We start from the raw sequence: 27,394 nt of genomic DNA, 5'->3' as shown, positions 1-27,394 counted from the left end.
TGTTGCTAATGATAAAATCATTCAAGAAATAGAGTCTACTTAATGTTATTATTTTACCACTTCAGTGTTCAGGTGGATTATTTCCCACTCACTTATTTCTGTGGCTGTAATGGTGATGTTGTGCCAAGGAGATGATTCCCGATCGAGGGGTTTCAAAGTGAAAATAGAGCCATTTTCGGAGTGAATGCTAAAAATCCGGTCCATATCAGTATGCCGATCAATAGAGTATCTGGCAGAAAAGAGATTCATGAATCTAGGCATTAAGATTCTTAATTCATCTGCTATGTCTTAATGTTATAGGCAATTTAAGCAATGTTCTCATAGAGTCATGACCAGTAAAATGCTGACAACTTTCAAGAATTTTTGCTTAATATAATTGTCATTTACATCGTTTGATATATTTGGCCTTTTCCATCATTACTCTTCTATGATTATATGTACTTTAGAGTTATTATTTATACTCCTGAGTCCTTGTGGCAACCTTTAAATGAGTTTTTAATTGTCACTTGATTTGCTTAACCTATCATAGACCTGTTGCAGTGCCTGAAACATAGTAATCAGTCATATTAAATTTGATAGAGTCAATTGCATTAGATAAATTAAAATTATGCTAAAAAACATAAGAACATGTGTCCACGGAGTCCTTATGACTGTAAGTGAATAGAGAAAAGCTGCTGTAAAGTACATTGCTCTTGAATGGCCCTCTATTCAAGGAACATCTCAGATGAATCAAAGGTTATCCTCCAATCTATTCCTCTGAGCTATTGCAAATAAAAATGAAATGACATATTACACAGAGTTTTATAACTCTTTTCTTCAAGGCTGGCTATGGACGATGTCATCATAAACTTTGTATCACTCCGTGGTTGGCAAAATAATGCCTCCCCGCCTCCCCCAAAGGATGCCCACCTCCTAATCCCTGAAACCTGGGACTCTGTTACTTTACCAGGTGAAAGTAACTTTGTAGATGTGATTAAGCTTAAAGTCACCAAGAAGGGAGATTATTCTGGATTATCTATATAGGCCTAAACTAATCATATGAACCATTTAAAGTGCAAGAAAAAGGCAGAGATGGGGTCTTGAGAAATAAGACAGGAGGAAAAAAAGAGATTTAAAGTATGAAAAGGACTTAACCTCTCACTGCTGGTTTGAGGACAGTGGAAAGGGACCGCATGCCAAAGAATACAGGTGGGCTCTAGAAACTCAGAATGAACCTTGAGCTGACAGCAAGAAAATAAGAATTTCAGACCTACAGCTGCAAAGAACTGAAATCTGCTAATAACTTGAGTGAGCAAGGAAACGATTTATCTCCTACAGTTTCCAGTCAGGAATGTGGCCCTGTCCACATAAACACCATGACTTCAGTCCAGTGAGACTCATCCCAGCTCTCTGACCTATAAAACGGTAAGACAATAAATTTGAGTTGCTTTAAGCAGCAAGTTTATGGTAATTTTTAATGACAGCAATGGAAGGCTTCAGTATACTTATAAGAAAGATCTTTTAAAAAACCAGCTTATAATAAAATCCTTTCATTATGTCAGGCCGGATTAGGCTATGCTAACACTTTATGTCTGTTTGAGATTTCTGCTGAGTGTCTAATTAAGCCGTATAGGAAAACAAGTTTTTCTTAAACATTACTGTTCAAATGAATTACATTAGGATCTTGTTAAGAACAGATTCTGATTCAGTATGTCGGGTTTTGGAGCTGGATTTTTATTTCTAACAAACATCCTAGGCCAATTGCATGGTTATAAGCCTATGGACAAGGCTTACACAGTAAGGTCATATACAATGGAATAAACTGATTAGAGTAAAGACAGAAAAAGGAAAAAAAAAAGGAGAAAACTAACAGACTAAACAGCATCCGGTATAGTTCTCATTTTTCTAGGTATCTTATTAACTTCAGTTAGCAAATGAACTCCTTTTTGATCTGGTGAATTGGGAAATTACAACTCCCATTAGAAATGTAATATATTCAGTATCAGGCACTGACTTTGACAAACATGTAAGTAATAGATATTGAGCAGCCAATGTTATAAACATGAAATATTTGTAATTTTAAAAAATATTGGATGAAAATCTATTTATCTAAATTCTTTGATTTTTGTTTGTTTGTTTGTTTGTTTGCCTTGGTTGTTCTAATAAAGAATCCATGACGTAGTCTATTGTTATAAGAACTATACTGAAATTAAGAGATCCATTAGTAAACTCAGCTTTCCAAAATAATTGTAATAGCTTAACATCACGGGGTTTGCCTGATTTATTTTCTGCTAAACTTTATCAAAAGAGTTTCTCACACTGACAGATAGCATTTCAAAGTGAGTATTTGAGCATGTGGGCAAAATATATACATATACTGGATTTTTATAAAACATTTTATTTATTTATTAGCAGAGAGAAAAAGAACAAGAACTAGGGAGCAGTGGACATAGGGAGAAGCAGACTCTCTGCCGAGGAGGGAGCCTGATGCAGGGTTCGATCCCACTGGGATCGTGACCTGAGCTTAAGGCAGACACTTAACCAGAGGCACACAGGCGCCCGTATATAATTTATCTCAAATATGGAATAGCTAAAAGCTTTACATAGTTGGTTTTAGGTTCCTTTCTGTACCTAGTCTCAAAATATAAAACCAGACCCTTCACCTTCTTGTCCTTTGGAAGGGTTGTGCGGTGGGCAATAGAGCCACGGAAGAATGGTGGTATCTTCTCACTTTTTCAATAATCATAAGTGTAATTTTCCTACATGGTGTTATGAGAGGTGTTATGGGGAGATTTTTGATATTTGGTCAAATTATTGATTATATGATTTATGGTCACTGCTGAAAAGTAGCTGTACTTCTGGTGTGGGAACTCCTAAAGAGATAGAAGATAGCTAGAAGCTAGACACAAAAATAAATATATAAAATACACATGGTGTATATGTGTATCTCCTACAAGCAAAATTTATATCAGGTTTTAACCAGCAATTCATTCTAGACAAGGATCTGAAAGCTTATTAAAAAAATAACTATTAATGTACTAAAATTGAGGATGGCAGTCATGTTAAATTTTCTCTTCTAAATCTCTATTGCTTAATAAATGCTGACATGGAAAAAAGTACAGTGCTTCCTATCTCTAGGTGTCAAGCCTCATACAACTTTAGTTCCTGACATGGGCTAGGAAAGCCAGTAGAACATTTTTAAATGTTGTTTTACTTAAATAATTAAATACTTTACCAAATTCTGCTAATGAATAAAACAAACCTAAAATGAACACAAAGAAAGCAGTGCAAAAAAAAAAAAAAAATATATATATATATACAACTCAACCACATCTATGTATTGAATGGAATTCAATTTACAATATTTGCCTAAATATATTTCTTTTGATTGTTGGAGAAGTCAGTAGCTAGCCATTATCCGCTATGGCTAATCAGACATTGGATTTTTTTCCTACTGTTAGCATTAAAGATCAAAATGAAAAATAAAATTCCTTTGTACTCATTGTTACTTGCCCTGGAGATTTGCATGGGGCTTTCTATGATTGAGGAATAGATAACAATTCTAACTTTATGCAAGTGCAGCTTTGACATGCTTGGAGCTTATGTGGTATCAGAATAAGTTTCTGGCTATCCTATTTGTAGATTCAATCTTGAAAAGTACCACCTTCCAAGTGAAGAATTCATGGTGAAGAACCACTTCGACAATTTAGAAATGGCTCACTATAACACTAACACTGAACACTTCCAGGTATATATTCAGAAATTTGCCCTAGTGCAAATGATGTCTCACAATTTGTCAAAGCCCAGTGATAACTGTCTTTTATTCAGCAGTCCACATTCTGTTTTCACCACAGAATGGGACATTCTGGTTTACCTATTAGTAGTAAGAACACTGGATTACTGCAGATGACCAGAAAGAGCTTGATAAACAGCACAGGACAAAGCTATTTTCATATTCCAGCAGATGGCCTATTAAAACAACACTATTTTATTCATCTCCTTACATTTAATTTCGATCAGTTAAACAAAAAGAAGGCTGCTGGCATAACTTCTTAAGTGAAACAAGATCTTCAGAAACAGCAAATAAATGCAAAAGAGCACAAGAGAACTGACCCTGTGGAAGCTGAACTCTGCTTCAGTTTGTTTGCTTTTCATTTTTCATGTTCTACTGTTAAGAATCCAACACATATCAGATCCCTGTATTTTCATCCATCACAATAAAACACGTCAATTAAATTACAAACACCAGAACAAATCAGTAGTATGCAGAAGTGTGTCAGGGCTAGTACTTCTCTTCCTTTACTGAATGCCGCGTACATCTTCTACTCACTAAATCAATATTATTAGGCTATTAGTTTGCTCTTTCCTTTCCAGCTACTGCATTCCAGAAATGTGTTTTCTATCTATGAACGATGAAACTTTCATTGCTCTTCAAAAAGAGAATGTGACTATATAGTACTTGAGCAAATAGTTCAAATCTTTTTTTTCCAAATATTAATGGCATGATTTTAAAATAAATGAATATTATTTTACTCTCTCTAATAAAATCAAAGTATTAGAATATTAGAGAAACACTCACACACACACACACACACACACACACACACATCCATTTATTCACTCATTTCAGCTTAGGGTAGAATCATGTACATTTATTGAAGCATAGAAGCGTTTCTTTCCAGCAAGTTTTTTGTGTACTTACTTCTCAGTTTGACTGCAGTAGAAAAGATTTCTTCTAAAATTTACTGAACTTTAAATATGTTGAGCATTAAATAGGTGTGAAATGAGACAACATGTTCTTTCAGAACCTGTAAAGCTATAATCAGCCCTATAACTTGGGAAATCCATGATTACTAATGAGGTGAAGCAGAGCTGACAACAGCTGCTAATTGTAATCATAATCTCATGTTGCAAGCGGCAGATGTATTTCAGAAAATATGTTTGATGAACAGATTTACTGGTGGGTGAGAAATAGTTCCTAAGATTTCCCTGGAAAATATTTCTGCATGTTGCTTATCGTAGCCCATTTCTGCTGTGGGGATCAATCCTCCTTATAAATTCTATAGGAGCAAACGAAAGTGTCACATATTACATGTTGTCTTCTTGTTGAATTATTGCTAGATTCTCACAGTGTAGTAAGATATCTAAAGGTTTTGTGTGTGTGCGTGTGAGTGTGTGTGTGTGTGTGTGTGTGTGTGTGTGTGTGTATTTCTTTATATAAACAGGAACCAGCCTGTCCTCATCCTGAGGAAATTCCAGATATAGGAAGGGATATACCTGTATAGGAAGGGACTGGGTGGATTATGTATCCATATCTATTTCTATATCTGTATCTATATCTAACCCATATACATATATATGTATATATATACATTATATATATGATATATAAAGACAGACTGCAACTAAATTTCCAGCAATCATGTATCCCCTACACAATAGTGTGTTATTTATACAATAGGAGTTTATTGAGAAGGTTAATGGCATTATCAAATATTTACAATTAATAAAAATACATAAACCTATATGTATATTATAAGGATCTCTACTTACTAAAGTTGGTTAGGTGATTGATAAATGGAAACTTTCAATACCTGATAAAAATAGAGTAAAATACCACTGAAGTATCTATTGAGAGAACAATTTAATAGATGTCTTCTTCACTGCAAAACTTCCTATACAAGTGACCAAATTATATAACTAAAAATATGTTTTAAAAATATTTTGAATGTCCCTTTTTAGCAACTGTAAAATAACAAGGAATGGATTTACTAGTCGCCCCCCCACACGCATGCACGTGCATACACACACACACACACACACACACCCCACTAACACTAAATGAATATATGAAACTAAATGAAAATTATTTTTGAAGGATTACACACCAGCGAACAATGACCATAATCCCAGAGAAAAGAGAAAGATAGGATGTGATCCATAAAACTTCCTAGTTTGCTGCCAGGGAGAGGTTCCAGACAATAATACAGGAAATGAGATCCCAGATGGAGTCTGTCAATCCCCTGCGTTCAAGCTGGTAGTCCATGTCGAGGACAAAGTCTAGAATTTGAAAGGCTGAGTAATTCATGGGAGAGAGCTCCACAAAGCGGGAACTACTGAAATTTGAAGAAAATATAACTTAAGTTTTCAGCTAAGTTCTGATCAGAACATATTTGGATACAGCTAAAGTGAAACAATAGAAGTAATCAATCACAAGGATTAGGAGGGAGCAAAACTGTGAACTGGCATGTTACTGGGAATAGTTCTGTTTCCACCAACCGAAGAGGAGAAATTCGTAACTCGTGGGGCTTTGGTAGACTACTCAGGAAGGTCACTTGATTTACGGGGCAAAATTAGGTCTAGAAAAAAGGGCTGCTAATAAAGCACAAAAGCCAGGTCCAAAAGATTAAGATATTGTGAGTAATTTAAACACACATCTGAGGGATGCCTGGACGGCTCGGTTAAGCGATTGAGCATCTGCCTTTTGGCTCAGGTCATGATCCCAGGATCCTGCTCAGCAGGGTGTTTGCTTCTCCCTCTGCCCCTCCTCCTCCCCCTGCTTGTGCGGACTCTCTCTCTCTCTCCTCTCTCTCTCTCACTCATGCTCTCTCTCAAATAAATAAAAAAAATTAAACACATCTGAATGCAACTCAAGAGTATATATGAAGATGCAAAGCTAAAAAAAAAAAAAGTAAATGCAGAGCTACTTAACACTAAACACAGTAAAACCACAGTGTTTGTCATCAAGTCAAAAATTACAGTCATGCAAAAAACAAGAAAATATGACTTCCAGGAAAAATCTGTCAATCGAAAACAACCCAGAAATAACTCTTCCAGAGAAGAGATTATAATCTACGAAATGAAAAAATACTCTAGATGGAATTAAAGCAGGTTAGATATTGAAAGAAAAAAAGATTAGTAAACATGAAGATGAAGATAATGGGAATGATTTAGAATGGCTAAAAGGGAAAAAAGAAGATAAACAGCACCAGTGCACTGTATTGCACATATAGGAGACCTAGCATATTTATAATTAAATGCCCTTAAAGAGAAGAATATAGGGCAAAAAATATTAAAGGGACTTGCTGGAAACTTTTCCAAGTTTGAGGAAGGCCATAAAAATCACAGATTCAGGAAGCTTTATAAACTTCAAGTACAAAATAATTGAAGCATATTATAGAAAGTTACATCATAATCCAAATTGCTAAAACCAGTGACAGAAGCTAAGAGCATCCTGTGACACAACTGACAGGAAGAGAAAAATAAACATTAAGGACAATGCAAAATTTTTATTGTATTGGTACAAAATCCAACAACACATCTAAAGGTGTACCTAGAGGGAAATTTATTTATCACTAAAATGCACATACGAGAACAATAGCAGGTCTCAAATCAATGACCTCGGTTTCTGACTCAAAGACATAGACAAGAAGAGCAAATGAAACTCAATGTAAGCAGAAAAAAAGAATGAAGATCGGAGTAAAAAAGAGAAAAAAAACTACTGAAAAACCAATATAACTTGTTCCTTGGGAAAATCAATCAACTAAAAAGTCTAGTCACGCTGGCCCACAAAAAAAAAAGAAAGTAGCTACAAATTAACAATATCACTAATGGCTATCATTACTAGAGTATCAAAGGATAATATAAATATTATGAACAACTTTTTTCAACTGTGATGAAATTCAAAAATTCCCTGAAAGATGAAGAAAAGGGGGAAAAAAAGCCAAACCAGATCATGCAAGAATAAAGAAAACCTGAAGAGCCTTACAGCTACTAAGGAAACAGAATTTGTAGCTATAACTCATATAAAAAAGATAATGCAGTCCTTTGCCTTTAAATTCTGCCAAATGTTTAAGGAAAAATAACATCAATTCTACGCAAACTCTTCAAAAAAATTAAAAGAGCCTCTTATACTTATGGCTGCATTGTGTGAGACAGTATTACCGTGACACCAAACCCAAACAGACATTACATGAAAACCAAACTGTAAACTAATGTCCCTGTAAAAATAGGTGCAAAATTATTTTTAAACTTCAGTAAACTGAATTCAACAGTGTATAATGATTATAGTATAATGCGGCTAAGTGGCCTTTATCACAATAATACAGAGCTTGTTCAATATTTAAAAAATAAATCAAATAATACATCATGTTACTATATGGCCACCTCAGTAAACACAGAGAATACCATTTGACAAAATCCAAACTCTGTTCCTGATAAAAATACTTAGAACAAAAGGAATAGAATAAAATTGACCCTGCAGATGGTATCACACTGAATGATGAAAGACTAAATGATTTCATCATAAGACAAGGTAGAAGGTTAAGGATATCTGCTCTTATTACTTCTTCTTAATATCATTTTGGAGGTTTTTGCCAGTGCAATAAAGCAATAAAGAGAAATATAAAAAAACATTTTTTGTAGACATAAAAAAACACAAAACACAGCTGAAAAAAATCCCTCTGTAAGCAGAGAAAATATATTCTTTGGGGTTAATAGATTCAGTTCATTAGGATGGCATCAATTCTGCGCACATTACTCTACACACTTAACACAACTCAAATCAAAATCCTAGCAGACTCTTTTGTAGCAGTTTATATATGAAAATAAAAAGGACCTAGAATTACCAAACAAACTTAGAAAAGAAAAAAAAAAGTTAAATGACAAATAATATTTAATTTCAAGACTTTTTATAAAGGTACAGAAAACTGTGATTTTGCAAACATAGATAAATACATAATTGGAATAGAAAAGAGAGTCCAGACTTAGACCCATATATACGTGTGCAATTGAATTTTAACAATAGTGGGAAGGCTATTCAGTGACAAGAATAGTTTTTGCAACTCATGATGCTAGAAACGTTGGGGATCCATATACTAAAAACCGAAAGAACTTTGATCCATACCTCATACAATAGAAAATTAGCTTAAAATCATAGATGTAAATATAATACTGAAAACAGTAATCTTCCAGAAGAAAACATGGAATAAGAATTCTGGAATCAGGCAGATGTTTTGTATATAAGGCACTAAAAACTCATCCATAAATTAAAAGTTAATAAATTAGATTTCATCAAAATTGAATGTTTTGAAAGTTTATGGGAATGTAAATACAGGGCACTAAGTGAGAGAAAATCTTTGTAATCACATATCTGATAAAGGACTTGTATCCATTGTGCGAAGTGGTGCGTGTGTAGGTATGTGTGTGTATGTATCTCCAAATCAATAATAAGGAAGTCACACAGTAAAATCTAAGCAAGTAGTGAATAAATACTTCATCAGAGAGCACATATGAGTGGCACATTAAGCATACAGAAAATGTTCAACATCGTTGGTCACATGCCAATAAGGTACTATTATACACCTATTAGAATGGCTGTGATTAAAAAGGCTGACTTTTTATGGTCCAATCATAACTCTAATAGTTATTTACTCAAGAAAAGTGAAAACATGTTAACTATGCAAATTCTGACGCACAAATGTTTGTATATATACTTAAATACAAATGTATATAAAGGTATTGCAATATCCAAGTATTTGAAACAACTTAAAATTGATCAGTGAGCAGATAAGCAAATTGTGGCATCTCTGAACAATGAAATACTTTTCAGCAGTTGGAGGGATAAACTATTAATGCACATAACAACATGGAAATATCTCAATATGGTTATGTAAGTAAAACAAGTTAGACAACAGAGAATACTTTATGATTGTGTTTGTACAAATTCAAGAAAACCCAATCTAATCTAATCTAATCTATATTGACAGAAACCTGATCAGTATTTGCCTGGGGGGTGGAGGATGGGTTTTAGGAAGTTTAGGAGGGAGGTATTAAAAAGCACATGAGCAAACTTTAAGATATATGTTCATTATCTTGATTTTGCTGATGTTTTAGTGGGCATATGAATATACAAAAGTTGATCAAATCATACAAATTAAAGTTGTGCCATTTATTGTTAGTCAGTAATACCTCAATACATTTGTTTAAAAAGAATAAAAAGACTGTAATTTTCTAAGTTAACATGTCTATAGTTGGAGCTTATGAAATTCCCTATTGTGGGCAATGGGAAAAATGAAGGAAAACTAGACCAAATTCTGAGAGACAAAAACCATGTTTTGCCTTTGCATAATTTTGTCCCTGAGGGATCTGCCTTGTATAACTGAAGTCAGTCCAATTAGTCTACAAATGAGGAACATTATATTAATTATCTCTAATTAGTAAACAGGTCATTAAGAAAGAAAGGTATGTCTGCCAAAGAACTGGCTATGCATTCGGATCAGCAATAGTTTGAATCCCCAGTCTGTTTATTTGTGTACTTGTGTGTCCTTTAACCCTTCGAATCTCAATTTATTCTTGTATAAAATTTGGGTGGTAACAGTTATACCTGCCTAATAAAGTTATGGTAAGGCTTAACTGAGCTAATAAATATAAATCTCTTTAGACTCTCTAGCTTATAGCAAGTGCTCAATAAATGGTAACAGTAATTTTACAGAGGAAGGGATAGGCAAAATGTTTGATGGTCTGGTATCATGAATTTAATGCCACAGTTGCGTATAGCTATATCCATCCTCACCCACCCAACCTAACCATTTATAACTATATTTGCATCCCCTTTAAGAACCACACGTAGTAATCACTTAAGATTCCAGAATATTTGAAAGTTTTGAAAAGGTTAATACAATTTTAAACTTGGGGAAAGTATTACACTATACTTCACAATACCATATTAATTTTAATGTTTGCAATTCTCAAATATCGTTTTTTTCTTTACTAATTCTCTGTTACTATTAGAATATAATTGACATACTATTTTTTCCCAAAATTTTAATAAATGGTATGCTGAGTAACTGTTTTTTTTTTTTTTTTTTTTAGATTTTATTTATTTATTTATTTATTTATTTGACAGAGAGAGATCACAGTAGGGAGAGAGGCAGGCAGAGAGAGAGAGGGGGGAAGCAGGCTCCCTGCTGAGCAGAGAGCCCGATGTGGGACTCGATCCCAGGATCCTGAGATCATGACCTGAGCCGAAGGCAGCGGCTTAACCCACTGAGCCACCCAGGCGCCCCTGAGTAACTGTTTTTAAAGGAGAAACCAGTATTGCACTGTATGTTAACTGACTAGAATTTAAATAAAAAGTTGAAAAAACATAGTGTATAAACAAACAAAAAAGATTTTTCAACATTTTCAAATTACCTCTTCATAACATTTCTAGAACAATGTTTTCCTGATTTATTTGTTTAGATCACTTATTATTGGACTACAATTTCTCCAAGAAAGACAATGAGATAAGAATCACAGTAGCTAAAGGATTAAAGTCATGGACTCTGGAGCCAGATGGCCTGATTCTCAAACCCAGCTTTGCCACCCACTAATTGTTTGGCAGGTTATTTAAATGCTTGGTACCTTAATCTAAAACCTGCAGACAGGTATAATAATCGCATCTACCTTGTAAAGTGATGAGTCAAATGCAATAAAATCACTTAGAAGGCAGTCCAGCTAAGAGTCGTTATGGAAGTGTTTAGTCTTGTTACTGTACTTGATCATACATAGTACAGCATCATTTTTTCCACACATGCTTATAAATAGTGAAAAGCTGATTATTTTTCTGCAGACTTACAAAATACTTACTTTATTAAATTGTTCATGGCATCTGGGTCATACGCTGTGACCTGTCCGATAATGCTGCCTTCCTTCACATCTTCATCTACTTCTATCAAGTAGAAAAGTTTACTGAATACAGGAGGCTCATCTACATCTTCCACAGCTATTTTGACCACGGCTGTGTCTTTGAAGGGTCCCAGGTGGAGGAATCGTGGATCAGGGTGAGTGTTACTTGCATCCACTCTTAAAGTGTACAGCATTTTGTTTTCAAAATCTAAATTCTGAAGTTAAATAAGAAAAATTAGTATAATATAGCAGACATGACAATGGAAGACAATATTAAAATGTAAAAACAGGCTCTGTTAATGGTACCAGTAACTATGGTTAAAAAACTTCCCCAATTATTGCTTTTTAGGTATATCGAATAAATCAGTAATTTTTTATTTTGTCTTATACTTATTCGTAGAGGGTAACTGAATATAATGGTATGTACATTAAGATCAATTCCCACTTGGTAATGCATTTCACATTTTGATGGTTACAGGCAAAATGTATTATCTAATGGACATATAGATTATTTATTGTTATTATCAAAGTTAAACAAAGTTAAAATGAGAGAAAATATAGAAAAAAAGTAGCGATGCAGCAAACTATTCATATAAATTGCTTCCTTAGTTCCAACACATCTAAAACTGTTATTTTAGAAAGAACACTGAACACTATGGAAAGCAAGATATGAATGAAAACAGAAAGATCAATAAGTCTGAATTTAATCCACATTTCTCTGGATTATAGTATGTAAAGTTTTATAATATTCTCTCCCACTGCATCCAACATAAAAAAAACATGCAGCATCTTCAGGTTTCATCAGCTTAAAGAGGCTAATTTAAATATTTTGAAAAGTACATGAAGTAAAGTTATGGCTGCATGCCTATTTTTTGGGCCACAGAAAATGTAAAATAAGTACTTTTGAGGCTATCCAATCCTAATTGGGTCGTCTACTATAAGCAGTTAAGGTTTTGTATCACTTTTTAAGTGTCAGTGATGAAGTTAGTTTAGTTATTTGAGATGAAATCACAACCATACCCACTTCTATGAAAACTGGACAGTGTGTAAAGGATGGGAAAAATAAATCCTAGGCTCTTCTTCCCTTAACTGAAAAGCAAAAATAAACTGTAAGCGCTCAATGGAAAAATGAAGACAGCGTAAAGAAACCTGTTTGACAGTTATAATCCCTTCCTGTGTATCCTGGTCAGTGATGACATCAAACATGTCTGCGCCATCTCCTTCAGCAATGCTGTATTCCATCTCAGCATTTTCCCCCACATCAGGGTCATTGGCTTTTATCCTTCCAAGATGGGTTCCAAGAGGTACAGACTCGGGAGAATTAAATTGATACGTACCTGAAAATTAAAGCAGAGATGTTTTGACATTTCGTCTTTAGATAACAAAAGTCTTCTTTCCTCTGCCTTTTTTACTTCAGTACATTAACTTTAAATTGGGAGAGGTTCTCATCGTATTGAATTGGAATTGTAAACTGTCAAAAATTATAGGTTTATTAAGTTGGAAAAATAATTCATGAAGGCAGAACACTGTCATTATGTAAATGAGAAATGTAAGCTCAGGATTAAGTGAATGCTCCAAGGTTATTCAGAAAGTAGATGGTAGACATGTTATTAGATTCCAGAACTTTTGCTCCAGAGGGCAAGAAAAACTGACTATTTACTACATATCTAGAGCCTTCGATATTATCATTCTATATTTTTACCTGTATTTTTCTTTAAATTACTTAAAAAACATGGACTTATTTTTATATCTTAAGTCAGGGATAGAACGTTAAATCCATTCACAGGAACTTTCCTTCCTTCCTTCCTTTCTTTCTCCCTCCCTCTCTCCCTCCCTTCCTTCCTTTTTTGATTCTTAAGGCCTTTAAGTGGTATATGAATGTTTCTATTTCCTACAGTTTTCAGCCAGTCATTATATTGCCTTGTGCTGTCCTTGAAAGGATTTTAGTTTGTGAGTTTTTATTCAAAAGACAGTGAGAAAAAGTTACAAAAAGAGTTAATGAAAGTTAGAATTGTTTTTAAGCATTTTTAAAAATTTCTTTTCAGCGTAACAGAATTCATTGTTTATGCACCACACCCAGTGCTTCATGCAATACGTGCCCTCCATAATAGCCACCATGTTTTTAAACATTTAATATGTGCTGAACTCTGTATAAGGAAAGGCTCTCTATATTAATTAATTTAATTCTAAACCTAGTCCTCATAAGACCAAGGTAGTAGGTACATGATCTTCAAGCATAGGGCTCAAGATCATCCTATGAAATTGAGAAACGCAGGATTAATAACTAAGTCTCTCTGACTTCAAAGTCTATACTCTTCCCAATTTTCTTGGTGATAAAGAAGGACTTCCAAATCCAACTGCCTGCATTGGAATTCTTATTACTGAGCAAGTTCAGTTCTCTAACCCTTGATTTCTATAAGAATAGGGTGATAATGTCAAGAATTAGCTCACAGGTTTTTTTTTTTTTTTTTTTTTTTTTTTTTAATGAGAATTAAATGAAATTATGTCCTTAATATATTTACTCCATGGCTCGTTCTTAAATGTTTTTATTACTACTATAATAGTTCTAAACCTTTTGCTAAGATATAATAGATCATGGAATTACAGAGTGACAAAACATGTAAGAATTCAAGTCATACTCTTTCAGTTTATATTTAAGGAAACTGAATGTGAAGTATAGATTTATGATCATTAATCTTATTATTTATATTCTTAGCAAACTTTTTAAAAAACATTTTTCGGATGTATATGTCAAACATCCAAAGTTGAATCATCAAATGTTTTAAATGTGGATAGTGTGGAAAATACTCTCATGTATTGGATTCAGTATCATAAATTTAAATTTGAGACCCTTTCATTGAACAATTCAAAAATAGGGCCCTTTATATTTTTATTCACTGCAAAAAGGAAACATTCCCAGCAAAGGATTAGAATCTGTTTTTATGAGAACTCATGGCATGGAAAGCATCTATGGTTTAACATACATGCCTAAAATGGTGGTGACTAAAGGGGTATTGACTAATTTAATCTTTATAAATATGTAACAGATATTAGGAAACTTTAACATGTCTTGATGACATCAGAACTAAGATATGCCATAATTCGATGAGCCATTTGGAAAAACAAATCCTGCCAATTAAACCCGAATTGCCTTGATTTTGATATAGTATCGGATTTCAGAGACTTTAAAACATCAAGTGTGTGTTTTACAATCAACTGTATGTAATAAAAAAAAATAAGTAAATAAATAAATAAGAGAATATTATTATATACAGACAAGATAACTGAGGTAAGACAAGTGACAGACATGGATTTGAAACCAGGCAGTCAGAATTGAGAGTCCACACTGTGAACCATAAAAGATATAAGAAAAAGATTGAATGGTCATAGTGAATATTGGGAAATCAATTTTTGGAAATTGTGATATTTTGTCAGGGGGACTGGTTGTGGATTTGCCTTTCTTCATAAACTGATAGTGAAAATACTCGTACAAATATTAGCCTCTGTTCGTAGTGTGTTGGAGTAGGCTTCCAACATGAGACAAATAAAACCTTCCTTACTCTGGGGAAATCGAGGAGGATTGTTGTTGACATCCGTCAGAGTGATGTTTACTGTGGTGGTTCCAGAAAGGCCTCCCATCTGGCCGCCCATGTCTTTGGCTTGTATAACCACTTGGTACTGCTCTTTATTTTCTCTGCTCATGTCTGGTAGTGCAGTTTTTATTATGCCTTTTAGAGAAAGTAGACAAATATTTTACAATTCAATAATTGAGTTTTAAGATTAACCTATGCAAGATCTATTTTACAGAAGCTCGTCATAACAAACAGATAAAAAGTTGGTGTACCTAAATGGATGAAATCCATAAATATTAAATTGTAATTGACAGAACAGAAAGAAATCTTCCACTGGCTGTTGTACAGGGAATGAGTTTGCTAAATCAATTTAATTATCTTTTTGATTAAGCAAATTAACTTCATCCAGAAATCTTCAGATTAATAAGCTTGCTTGATTTTGATGATCGTCACATTCCTTAGGTTTTGAGTGTTTCCTATGACACGTAAAGTGCCAAATCTCTGAAGTTTTGTATTTGGTGTCATGAATTTAAATTCAGTAAGTAATAGTCTCAAAAGCTAACAGTTCAAATAATCTACATAAATAATACGAAATTTGCTTTTATTTCCATGGAATACCTGTAGGGAATAAATGAAAGCATGATGCCGAGTCAATAGCTTTTAAAATACAGAAAAATCTATAATTGTGCATCCAGATGTATTATAACGTGAAAAAGAGACCAAGTCTTAAAGGTTATTACCTGATTCTGGGTCCACTGAGAAATATGGCTGTCCTTGCAATATGCTGTAGACCACTTTGGCACTGTTTCCATAGTTGGCATCATCTGCATCTGTCGCCGTCACTTGTATAACTGATGTACCTACACGAATCCCCACCCAAACACAGACACCTAAATACTTCCAACTTTGAAAATTGTCTTTCTGAAAATTACTGCTAGTTGTGTGGTGTGTTAGACAATGGTATATATTTAAACAAATTTTTTTAAGTGATGCTGCCTCAAAAAACCCACACTTTTCTTTTTCATTCCTTTTTTAAAATTTCAATATCCCTTAATTTTATGGTTTGAGCTATTTGAAAAAAAAATCAGCAAAGTATTTTATCATAAAAATGAACATAATGAAACAAATGCACTGCATTTTTAGTTGATCAAAAATACTGTAAGGAGGGGCACCTGGGTGGCTTAGTGGGTTAAGCCTCTGCTTTCAGCTCAGGTCATGATCTCAGGGTCCTGGGATCAAGCCCGGCATCATCGGGCTCTCTGCTCAGCAGGGAGCCTGCTTCCCCCTCTCTCTCTGCCTGCCTCTCTGCCTACCTGTGATCTTTCTCTCTATCAAATAAATAAAAATCTTTAAAAAAAAATACTGTAAGGAAAAATTTTTCACTGAATACAATGCACATGCAATTTTCAATTAATGCAGTTACTGCTAACTGAAAATATGTATTCAAAGATAAAACCAGCATTGGTAACACTCAGGCTGCTTTTTGCTCTGGTAAGTTAACTGTATATTGTAAATAGAATAAAAAAATAGAGGGGCCCTATTTTAATAAAAAACAAACTGACATAAAATTGACCTGTAATTTTTGTGTGTTTAAGATATAAATGATTATTAAGCATCTGTGTCTCCCTATAAAATGTAGTTACCAAAGTCATATATGTTTGTATTTATTGGTATGCTACCTATTATTTGCTGCACATAATGAAATTAGTAGATATTTCCCCCCAAAATTAAGAAAGTATTCAGTTCTGTCACATACAATACTGTAATTTAATACTAATATCTGTTTAATTTTATTTTATAAAAATAAAACCATTCTATTTTTATTTTATCATAAATTGTCTTTAAAAGATAAAAGGATTTTTTAGGTGCTAGTTTCAGGAGCTTAACGTAATGGGCTTTTCTAATATTTCCCTAATCTCTATAAAGATCCAAAGTATGATTGTGAAACTACTATTAACTAAAACCTACTAAGTATCCCTTGGGCAAAATGAGTTTATATGACATTTTCTAGTATACTACATGTAAGTTTTCCAAAGTTTGACTCCGATTCTTACATAGATTTTAAAATTCCTTAGCACAGGGCAAGTTCCATCCTGGCTGTGTCTCCTACTTGAACACCTCATATGTTACACACACAGAGCTTGTCTCTTTGACTTGTAGTGAATGTTTCTCAAAATTTGCATGTATGTACATATGCAAAGCCTAAAAATTAAGTAATTGTACATTGAGATTAAACTAACAGCTCATTTCCCATCAATGTATCTGAATACTAACGCATGAATTTTGCAGCAGTCTTTTTATGTTTTTTTTTCAAAATTAATTAACAAGAGAACTTGAGCTCTTTCTCTTGAGGCCTTGGTACATCCTTTGTGAGGACACACTGTGACTTACTCAGTGGATCCTAGCTGTTCTCCTTTGTCATTTAAAAAACACCCCCTCCCATCTTAGCCAGGCCAAAGCAGAAGTAATAAAGTGATCTCCACTTCCCCACAATAACATTAAGAAGTTAAACTAAAGTGGTTTTCTGATTTATATTGAACTTTTTACATAAACCTATGTGAACCTATGTTCGTTAGAATAAGAATTGTTTTCATAGTTGAGGATTATTTGAAATATGAATTATTCAGTGTAATCAATATGCTAAATGCAAGTGGTTAATTCATCAATTTCATGACATGTATTTTGCTAACAGTTTCATTTTTCTTTTACTGTGGATGTCACTTCATAGTGAAAACAGGTAAAAATACTCCTCTAAAACTTTTGACACTTTTAATAGTATGTTTTGTGGTTAAATTTGTTTTCTGTTGTTTGCTTTTATTGTGGGTGTGTGATCTTAGAACATATCCAAAAATACTTGACCTAAAAAAGACAGAAAATTTAATCTAGAGAATAAAACTCAATCTTGGAATGCGACTAAAATGTTATAAACACTCATATAGTACTAGTACTGTCCCTTCCCTTAGAATCATGGTAATGATTAGGAATGCTGTTAAACACTGATGAACACTGACAGCATATTATTGTGGTATTTCTAATGGTAGAATAAGAAAATAGAAATACCTAGTGTGTTGGATTTTAGGGAATAGATATTGTATTTATTTCATAGGTTGTATTTTTTTCATGAACTTATTGCACAATTAATACTATTTAGTAATAAAGTTAGAAAGTAGTTTCTATTTATATATATATATAAAATGCATAGATTTTATAATTGTGTTTATTATACAGATGGATTAAAAGATTGTGATTTTTATATCCCTCTGAATTTTCTGAAATACTTATAATTTTCATTTATTCTCAAATAATTTAAAATAAGTGTTCTACTTTTACATTAAACAAAGATTTAAAAAATAACTTAGAGTGAAGCCTGAATGACAAATTTATTGTATTTGTTATTTGTAGGCTTTGTCCTGTGTGTAAACTCCCCAAAGGCAGGGGCCATGTCTATTTTATTCAACATTTTATCTTTGAAGCCCAGCACAGTTTCTAGCAGAAAGTCATAATAAGAATGAACATTTACAGAACACTTCAGGTAGGCTAGGCAGAATATTCAGCCCTTAATTTACATGATTACTTTATTCTCAGGAGATGCATGCAATGAAGGCCTTGAGACAGAGAGAGGTTGCTGCTCAGGGCCACACATCTAGAAGGTGAGAAGGGATAGAAGGTGAGAGAAAAGGTGATAGAGATCAACCTAGACAGTCTGAGGAAAGAAGCAGTATTCTAACTGCTTCACTAAAGGGCTGGTCTGGCATTTGGCTATGATTAGATACATTCTTGAATCCACAGGCAATGAACACTCACTGGCTTGGATTAAGTCATAAGGAATTCATTGGTGAGTTCTATGTGTGATTTGAGAAAATTTACAGAGGAATTTCTTGTTGAGGAGATGCTGTGGAAGGGGAACTGGGTAAGTTTTTGAAAGACTGATTTTGGGAAATACCCCGTCTATGAGAAAGCACGCATCAAACCCCGCAAATTTACACAGTAGGACATTGCCTAGATGAAGATGAATGCATGCAGATATGGAAGGGTGATAGATAATCTTTAATCGAAGTATGATGACCACAAAAAATAAAAAGAGTATCTATGGGATCAGCCATAAATATTTGATATTTAAATATATTTAAATATAAATATTTAAATCAGTGTATCTCATTTTCCTTCGTTATATATCCTTATATATTGTCCAGTTTATGTGTTCTGATGAGAAAATGCTAATGCATTTCAGATTTCAACATTTGGAATCACTTGATTTTAACTTTTGAACAGGAGAGAAGCATGTGATTCTGAGAAACACAATGGAATATGGCATGTGGTTTTGACAGAAGCAGGGGTAGAGGGATAAATAAACAAGGAGAGGAGTTGGTGAGACAGGAACAAAAAAGACATAATTAGGACAAAAATAAACAGGGAAAGGGGACAATATGGAGGAGAACATTGGAAGATATCAAGATGAATTCTTTATTATTTGATTATGTATGGGCTTTAACTCTTAGTATATGGGTTACACACAGCTTGAAAAAGTTCTCAAGTATCATCATTTAGTTTTTTGTATAGGTAAAAACAGAGACAATTACATCTACAAAATTATACTGAGTTAATATTAATTTTCCTTTAAACAGAGTTATATACTAAAATATAATTTAAAAAATATATATTTTTTAATTTTATTTTTTCAGTGTTCCAAAATTCATTCTTTATGTACCATACCCAGTGCTCCATGCAGTACGTGACCTCCATAATACCCACCACCAGGCTCACCCAACCTTCCACCCCCTCTCCTCTAAAACCCTCAGTTTGTTTCTCAGAGTCCACAGTGTCTCATGGTTCGTTTCCCCCTCCAATAAAATATATATATATATAACACATATATAAATATGTATTATTTATATACATAAATATATATAATATGAATATATATTTTATTTATATGTATAATTAATAGACTTTTAATTTAGATATTTTATACATTAATAGATCTAAAATCTTACTGTAAAATGCAGTCACTCCCCTTTCTGTTTCAGGATTTAACTTTATTGATAAGGGCATTTGAATTAAAAGAATAAAATAAGAAAAAATGCTGTGGGGTAACTAACTGGGTGATGGACATTAAGGAGGGCATATGTTGTTATGACCATTGGGCATTTTATGCAGCTAATGAATCAATGAACACTATACCAAAAACTAATGATGTATCATATGTTGGCTAATTGAATTTTTTTAAAAGATTTTATTTATTTACTTATTTGACAGACAGAGATCACAAGTAGGTAGAGAGACAGGCAGTTAGAGAGGGGGGAAGCAGGCTTCCTGCTAAGCAGAGAGCCGATGCGATGCAGGGCTGGATCCCAAGACCCTGGGGTCATGACCTGAGCTGAAAGCAGAGACTTTAGCCCTCTGAGACACCCAGGCCCCTGGCTAACTGAATTTAAATTAAAAAAGAAAACTGCTTCTTTTGAGGAATTACTAAGAATCTCATAAAATTAGAAGTTTTCCATAATAAGCACAAGTATTTTAGAGTGGGGAATAATACTAAGGCATTAAAATTATCTAGTTTTCCCTGCTTTTTATTAACCTTTTTTTTTTCTCTTTTTATAACTAGTGTAGTAATAAATTGTGTGTTTTGGAGCAAGTCAGTTTACCTCTTTTGAGCTGGTTTTTACTTATTTATTAGAAGAGGGGTAATATGGTACTTTTGTGTGGGTGTATGTGTGTGTGTATTTGTGTATAATATATGCATTGATATTTAAAAATAATCACACATATGAAGTCTGTCTGTGGGTCAAACAGGAAGAAATTAATGTGGTGATGCCAATCTTAGTAATAATAATAACTATCTTCCATAAATAGGGTCAAGATTTACCTGTAGTTTTTATCTATTTATTATTATGATTTTATTTATTTATTTATTTGAGAGAGAGAGAGTGAGAGAGAATGAATCTTAAGCCAACTCTGAGCAGAGTGCAGATATCATCACAGGGCTCCAACCCAGGATCCCGAGATCGTGACCTGAGCCAAAACCAAGGGTCAACACTTAACCATATGGGCCTCCCAGGTGCCCCAAGATTTACTGGTAGTTTTTAAATCTTCTTTTACTGATATGAAAAGCTGCAACCAGAGCAATATAGCTACCTTCTATATGTTTCTTCTTTTTTTTCAGTTTTGTTGGAATTGTAGACACAGAGGAAGTGCCATTGAAAGGACCTAAATTCTCATTTTTAAGACTTGCAATAACCAGAAATTGTACTGCCCACAATTTAAAGTTTATATAAATGAAATACAGATTGCCTTACAGGAAGGGCTTTTTGGAAAAGGTAATCTCCAGGCCTTCTTCCATGTATAAATTTATGTATTCTGTATATTATTATGGGTATTGAACAACTTAAGTCTTTTATATTTAATAAAATATTCAAGTACTTATTCCATTGCTATTCTTATTACATACTTGATAAATATTAATAAAGCAATGAAATAGAATATATTTGAATTAGGTAGATGATAGGAATACACAGAGTAGAGAGATAATATTCCATTAAACAGCACAAAATAATACATGGAAAATACAGGTTATTTGACTTTCAATATTAACAGTCTGATAAGTAAATATTCTGGTTTTTGAAATGAGGTAATTCTTTGAAAAGTTTAAAAGTTATTCAACTCTAAGTCAGTTATTATCAAAATGTGTCATAGTCAAATACCTGTCATCAAAACTCTACTTTTTATTCCTATAGGTATATAAAATCTATTTCCAGAAGGATAAATGAAAGCTTTTGTATTATTAAGTGTCAAAATATCTGACAAAGTAGGGATGCCGGGGTGGCTCAGTCAGTTAGGCATCCAGCTCTTGGTATTGGCTCAGATGATGGTCTCAGGATCCTGAGATGGAGTCCAGTCCCTCAGTGTAGAATCTGCTTGGGGCTCCTTCCCTTTTCTTCTCATTCCCCCTCCGTTCCTCCCCCTGCTCACACTCTCTCTTCCTTTCAATCTCTCTCCCTCTCAAATAAATAAATAAATAAAATCTTTAAAAAACTATCTGGGAAAATAACATACAAACAGACTAAACAATAATGTTTTATAAAAGTTAAAGTGTCTTAACCAGGAAACCAAACTACTTTAGAATGCTCATCAGTAGGAAGTTGAAATAGAGTGTATAAATTTAATGTATCTTCATCTCAAATATAAGTCATTTAGGGATCATGAGACATACTTACCTCAGCCCACTGGTCGACCTATATGAACCTATCCAGTACTTTCCATGGAACTATACCAGGCTAGCAGATATTTTAAAATGTTAAAGAAAACACAACCACTCATATTTCATCCTAGGCTTTCTGATTTCATAGGACTCCTGTCTAATTTGATAACTCTCTTTCATATTATTAGAATGAATACCTGAAAAGGCAACTGAACTGCACTTTTCTCAGATAGATGAGATTTCAAGTGCATTGAGAGGAAATAACTTCTTTACAAACACCTGGTTCTTCTGGCTAGATGACACACATAGTTAAGAAATAATTTTGTATCGTTAACTCAGTAAAGGTAGATATAAGTTTGGTTTTCCTCATAAAGAAACCATTTTAGACTGAAACATGATTAATTATAATAATTTCAAAGTTAATCACTGAAAACTGATTTTGAAATAATATTCAACTAAACTATCAAATTTTGAAAATTGGTTGTATAATTTGGATATTATAGTAAGTTTATATCACTTCTTTTTTAACATGTTATGACTTAATTCTTATCTCATTAACAAATATAAACTTACACATGCAGGTAAAAATTGCATAATAACAAATAGTATTTAAAATTGTGAGGACCCTTAAAAATGAAACATCTTTTCAGTTTGCATAATAAAATATTATTCAGTAGTGGAACTCAGCTAAAATAACATTAAAAGACTTGGCATATTGTTATTATGCTACCAGGTTATTTGATCTTAATTCAGTTACTTAATCTTTCAGAATCCTGAGTTCCTAATTAACAGAATGGGGATTTAAAGTTCTATTTCCCATGCCTTCCCCATGAAGTTCTTTCAGTGATCAAATAAGATGATCAAAAGAAATTTGTCAAATGCAAGGTTAGTTGTTATGCAAAATAATGCAAGCAAAACTGTCCAAAACTGTCCAAAACTGCTGACACTATTTGATATCCCTTTTTTATTTCAGGCAAAAATACATTCAGCTTGACTGTCGTTTGAATGGCAGTTGAATAAAGGTAAAGATGTTGGTTGAAATACAATGGAAAAAAAAAAAAAAGAAATGCAATGGAGTAACTGTTCTCAGTCATCATATTTTTAGATCATATTTTTAGATATCATTTAGATAATATTTTAGGTATCATTAGGTATAAGTTACAACATTGCAGGAATTATTAAAATATTTAAAATTGAAAATAATTAGAAGTGAGATAGTTTCAATAGTAGTCTTCAGATATATATAATTTTTTTTTCAATCAACATGTTTATTGAGTACCTCAGTTATATATAATTCTTATCTTGGAAGGGGCTACATACGTTAACCGTATGTCCGTAATAATCACCTTAGCAAATAAACAAAGACGTTAAGTGGAATAACATATACCTACCGACTCCAGACATTTCAGGAACACTGGCAGTGTATAAGTCTTTTGTGAATTTTGGTTCGTTGTCATTGATATCATGGATCTTAATAATAAATTCAGATTCAGGTTCCACCTGCCGCCCAGTCTTTCTGTCTATAGCCTTGGCACGAAGAATGTATAGGGATTTTTCTTCTCTGTCTAGTTTCTTTGCAGCATGAATATCTCCTGTATTTTCATCTATAACGAATAGACTGCCAGCCCCATCTCCTGTTAATATGTATTTTAAATTTCCATCTCCTTTATCTTGGTCAGTGTGAAGCTTCAGAGAGGCAGAAAAGAAAAGTTCTATAAATACATGCATTGTTATTACAGAAAAAAATTAATTTTGGCTCATATCAATGGATCTCCATAATATCACAGGAACAATGATTACAATGGTTATCTTAAGTTTCAGTGTGAGAATACTAAACATTTCAGTTTTACCACTCTCAAAAATTTTAAATAACTATGTTTACACATCATAAGGGGCTAAATTTAAAGATAGCTAAAAATGAATATATCTTTTGAAACAAAGTTTTGAATGGTTCAAAGATGTACATAAACAAGAAAAAAAGATCCATAAATCTAGAACTGGGGTAGATACATTCCTGATTAAATTCAACATCATTCAACTCAAAGAGATGATGTGAGACATTTTGAACTTTTGTTGATAAGTTTAGAATACCACCATAATTGTAAACTGATTTTACCTCACTTCAGTATGATATTGTTTGTAGCATCAGGGGCTCTGTCTTCAGAGACATCAAACAGAGAGAGAATTTTAATTTTAATTTCAAAGATTCTTCTCTGTATGACTTCGGGAAAGTACACTTTCAAACATGATGTTCTCACATTTTTTGGAAGTCAACATATTTATAGACATATTTAAAATCCAATTGATACCAAAAAAACCAGGGCCTTTCCACTGGCCATATGAATATTTTTTCATAAATTATCTTTCTTCTTCTGATACATACCTATCTTAAAAGGAGGCTGTCCATTGAGTACTTAAAACAGACAAATAGATCATATGTTCACAGAAATTTAGGAATTGCAAAGATCTTAACTTTTTTTTCAAATCTAACACTATTCTAAAACTTGATTCTTAACTAGCCTATCCCTGTATGTTGTCTTCCATCATATACTCACAATTCCCATTACATCCACCTATTTCTTTGAGGTCCCATTCCATCTTTGAATTATTTGACTATTTAGTGTTTTTTTATAGTAGCCAAAATAACAAACTTGTGATTCAGATTTTATTCCTCTTTACTTTTAATCCCAAAGCTAAAATAATCAAATGCAGTCTTTTCTTCTCAGAAATCTCTTTCCCACTCATCTGTATGTCTCCATCTCTATGACTGTCACCTGGGGTTGTCTTCCATGATGTCTTATCTGGACCACTGTAGTAATCTCCTAATGGACGTCTGCCTCCCCAGTTGCTCTATTCCAGACAATTTTCCATTCTAAAGAAGGTGATTTTTTACATTAAAAGTCTGGTCATGTTACCTCTTAACATAAAATTCTTCAATAAGTTACGGTGTAACAGAAACATGAATCTAAAGTCTTACAAACCTGGGTTAGTCTCGTGCAAATTTTTGTGTTATATTGGGCACACTGTATATGTGTTTAATCTAAACTTATTCTATTAAAAGGACATAGTGTTCTTTTAAAAATAATCTTCATTTTTATTATTGTTCTAGTTGTTTAGACTCTACCACCTTATTTATACATCTTCCATAATTTCATCCTCGTCTCCAGAGGCATCTCTGCCACCTTTACCCACTTCATTATCATTCTGTACAGACCAATTGTATTGTTTTGTCTTGTACTATCTTCTTCATTTTCAGAGGGCCTGTTTCAGCTTTCATACTTGATGTTTGCGTATTTTCCTCTTACCTTTTAATACTCTTCCCCTTCTCTGCTTTGTTTCCTATCTAAATATTTATCATAACTCACTTAAAATGGGCTTTGTACTATTACACAGCTGGCATATCTGTTCTATTGGTATATATCTATGCCAGTCATACCTACTGGCATATCTGTACTATTACAGAGTACATAAGTCTTTTGTGCACTTCTCTGATTCTCTAGATTAGAACAGATATGTCAGCTGTGTAATTACAAAGCACATTTCAGTGCCCTATCATTATACTCACACATTTGGTGAAATTATATACCATGCCCACTAAACTGTAAAATATAAAAGAGAAAGATTGGTATTTTTCTTTTAAATTATTAGGATTTCATTGAAGATGACATAAAAATGGAAGGGCATTCCATGCTCACAGGTTGAAAGAAAAAAATATTGTTAAAATGTCTATACTATCCAAAGCAATCTATATACATTTAATGTAATCTCTATCAAAATATGACCAGCATTTTTCACAGAGCTTGAGCAAGCAATCCTAAACTTTTTATGGAACCACAAACAACTCCAATAGCTAAAGAAGCCTTGAAAAAGAAGAGCAAAACTGGAGAAATCACAATTCCAGATTTTGAGTTATATTACAAAGCTGTAGTAATCAAAGTAATATGGTACCAGCACAAAAACAGACACATATATCAATGGAACAGAATAGAAAACCCAGAAATGAACACACAACTGTATGGTCAATTAATCTTCAAATGAGAACTCAGGAATACCCAATGGGAAAAAGACAGTCTTCAATAGATGGTTTTGAAAAAACTGGACAGCAACATGCAGAAGAATTTAACTGGACAGCATTCTACACCATACATAAAATAATTCATAATGGATGAAAAACCTAAAACCATAAAAATCCTAGAGGAAAACATAGGAAGTAACTTCTTTGACATTTCCTCTAGCAACTTCTTACTAGATGTGTCTCCTGAGGCAAGGGAAACAAAAGCAAAAGTAAACTATTGTGACTTCATCAAACTAAAAAGCTTCTGTATGGTGAAGGAAACAATAAGTAAAACTACAAGGCAACCTTCGAAATGGGAGGAAAGGTATCTGTAAATGCCATTTCTGATAAAGGGTTAGTATCCAAACTGCATTAAGAACTTATAACTCAACACCCAAAGAACAAAAAATCCAATTTAAAATTTTCCAAAGAAGACATACAGACGGCTAGCAGACACATGAAAAATGCTCCACATTGCTCATCATCAGGGAAATACAAATCAAAATTACAATGAGATATCACCTTACACCTGTCACAATGGGGAAAATCAACAACACAAGAAGCAATAGGTGTTGGTGAGGCTGTGAAGAAACACGAGTTCTCTTGTAATATAGGTGGGAATGCAAACTGGCACAGCCATTCTGGAAAACAGTATGGAGTTTCCTCAAAAAGTTAAAAATAGAACTATCCTATGATCCACCAATTACACTATCAGGTATTTACCCAAAGAATACAAAAATACTGACTTATAGGGACATATGAACACTGATGTTTAGAGCAAGATTATCTGCAATAACCAAATTATAGGGAGACCCCAAATGTCCATAGACTGCTAAATGGATAAAGAAGATGCGGGTGTGTGTGTATCATATGATTTCATTCACATGTGGAATTTAATGAATAAAATAAAAGAACATGGAGGGG

General features: G+C 33.3%; 1 protein-coding gene across 1 annotated transcript in view; it reads right to left on the bottom strand.

Annotated features, from left to right (window-relative positions):
• The window catches only part of CDH9 (cadherin 9), a 134,542-nt gene that overhangs the window by 10,679 nt on the left and 96,469 nt on the right, over positions 1-27,394 (bottom strand). The window contains exons 3-8 of the mRNA XM_032337710.1: positions 23,808-24,102; positions 15,959-16,078; positions 15,207-15,374; positions 12,796-12,983; positions 11,608-11,861; positions 93-229 (exon numbers count right to left, since the gene is read on the bottom strand). Of these exons, the coding sequence (XP_032193601.1) occupies positions 93-229; positions 11,608-11,861; positions 12,796-12,983; positions 15,207-15,374; positions 15,959-16,078; positions 23,808-24,102 (1,162 nt within the window). The remainder of the gene's footprint in view (positions 1-92; positions 230-11,607; positions 11,862-12,795; positions 12,984-15,206; positions 15,375-15,958; positions 16,079-23,807; positions 24,103-27,394) is intronic.

This window comes from Mustela erminea, chromosome 3 (assembly GCF_009829155.1).
Source record: "Mustela erminea isolate mMusErm1 chromosome 3, mMusErm1.Pri, whole genome shotgun sequence".
Classification (NCBI taxonomy): Eukaryota; Metazoa; Chordata; class Mammalia; order Carnivora; family Mustelidae; genus Mustela; species Mustela erminea.
Note: the sequence above shows the minus strand (reverse complement) of the source record. Positions and strands in the feature narration are given on the sequence as shown.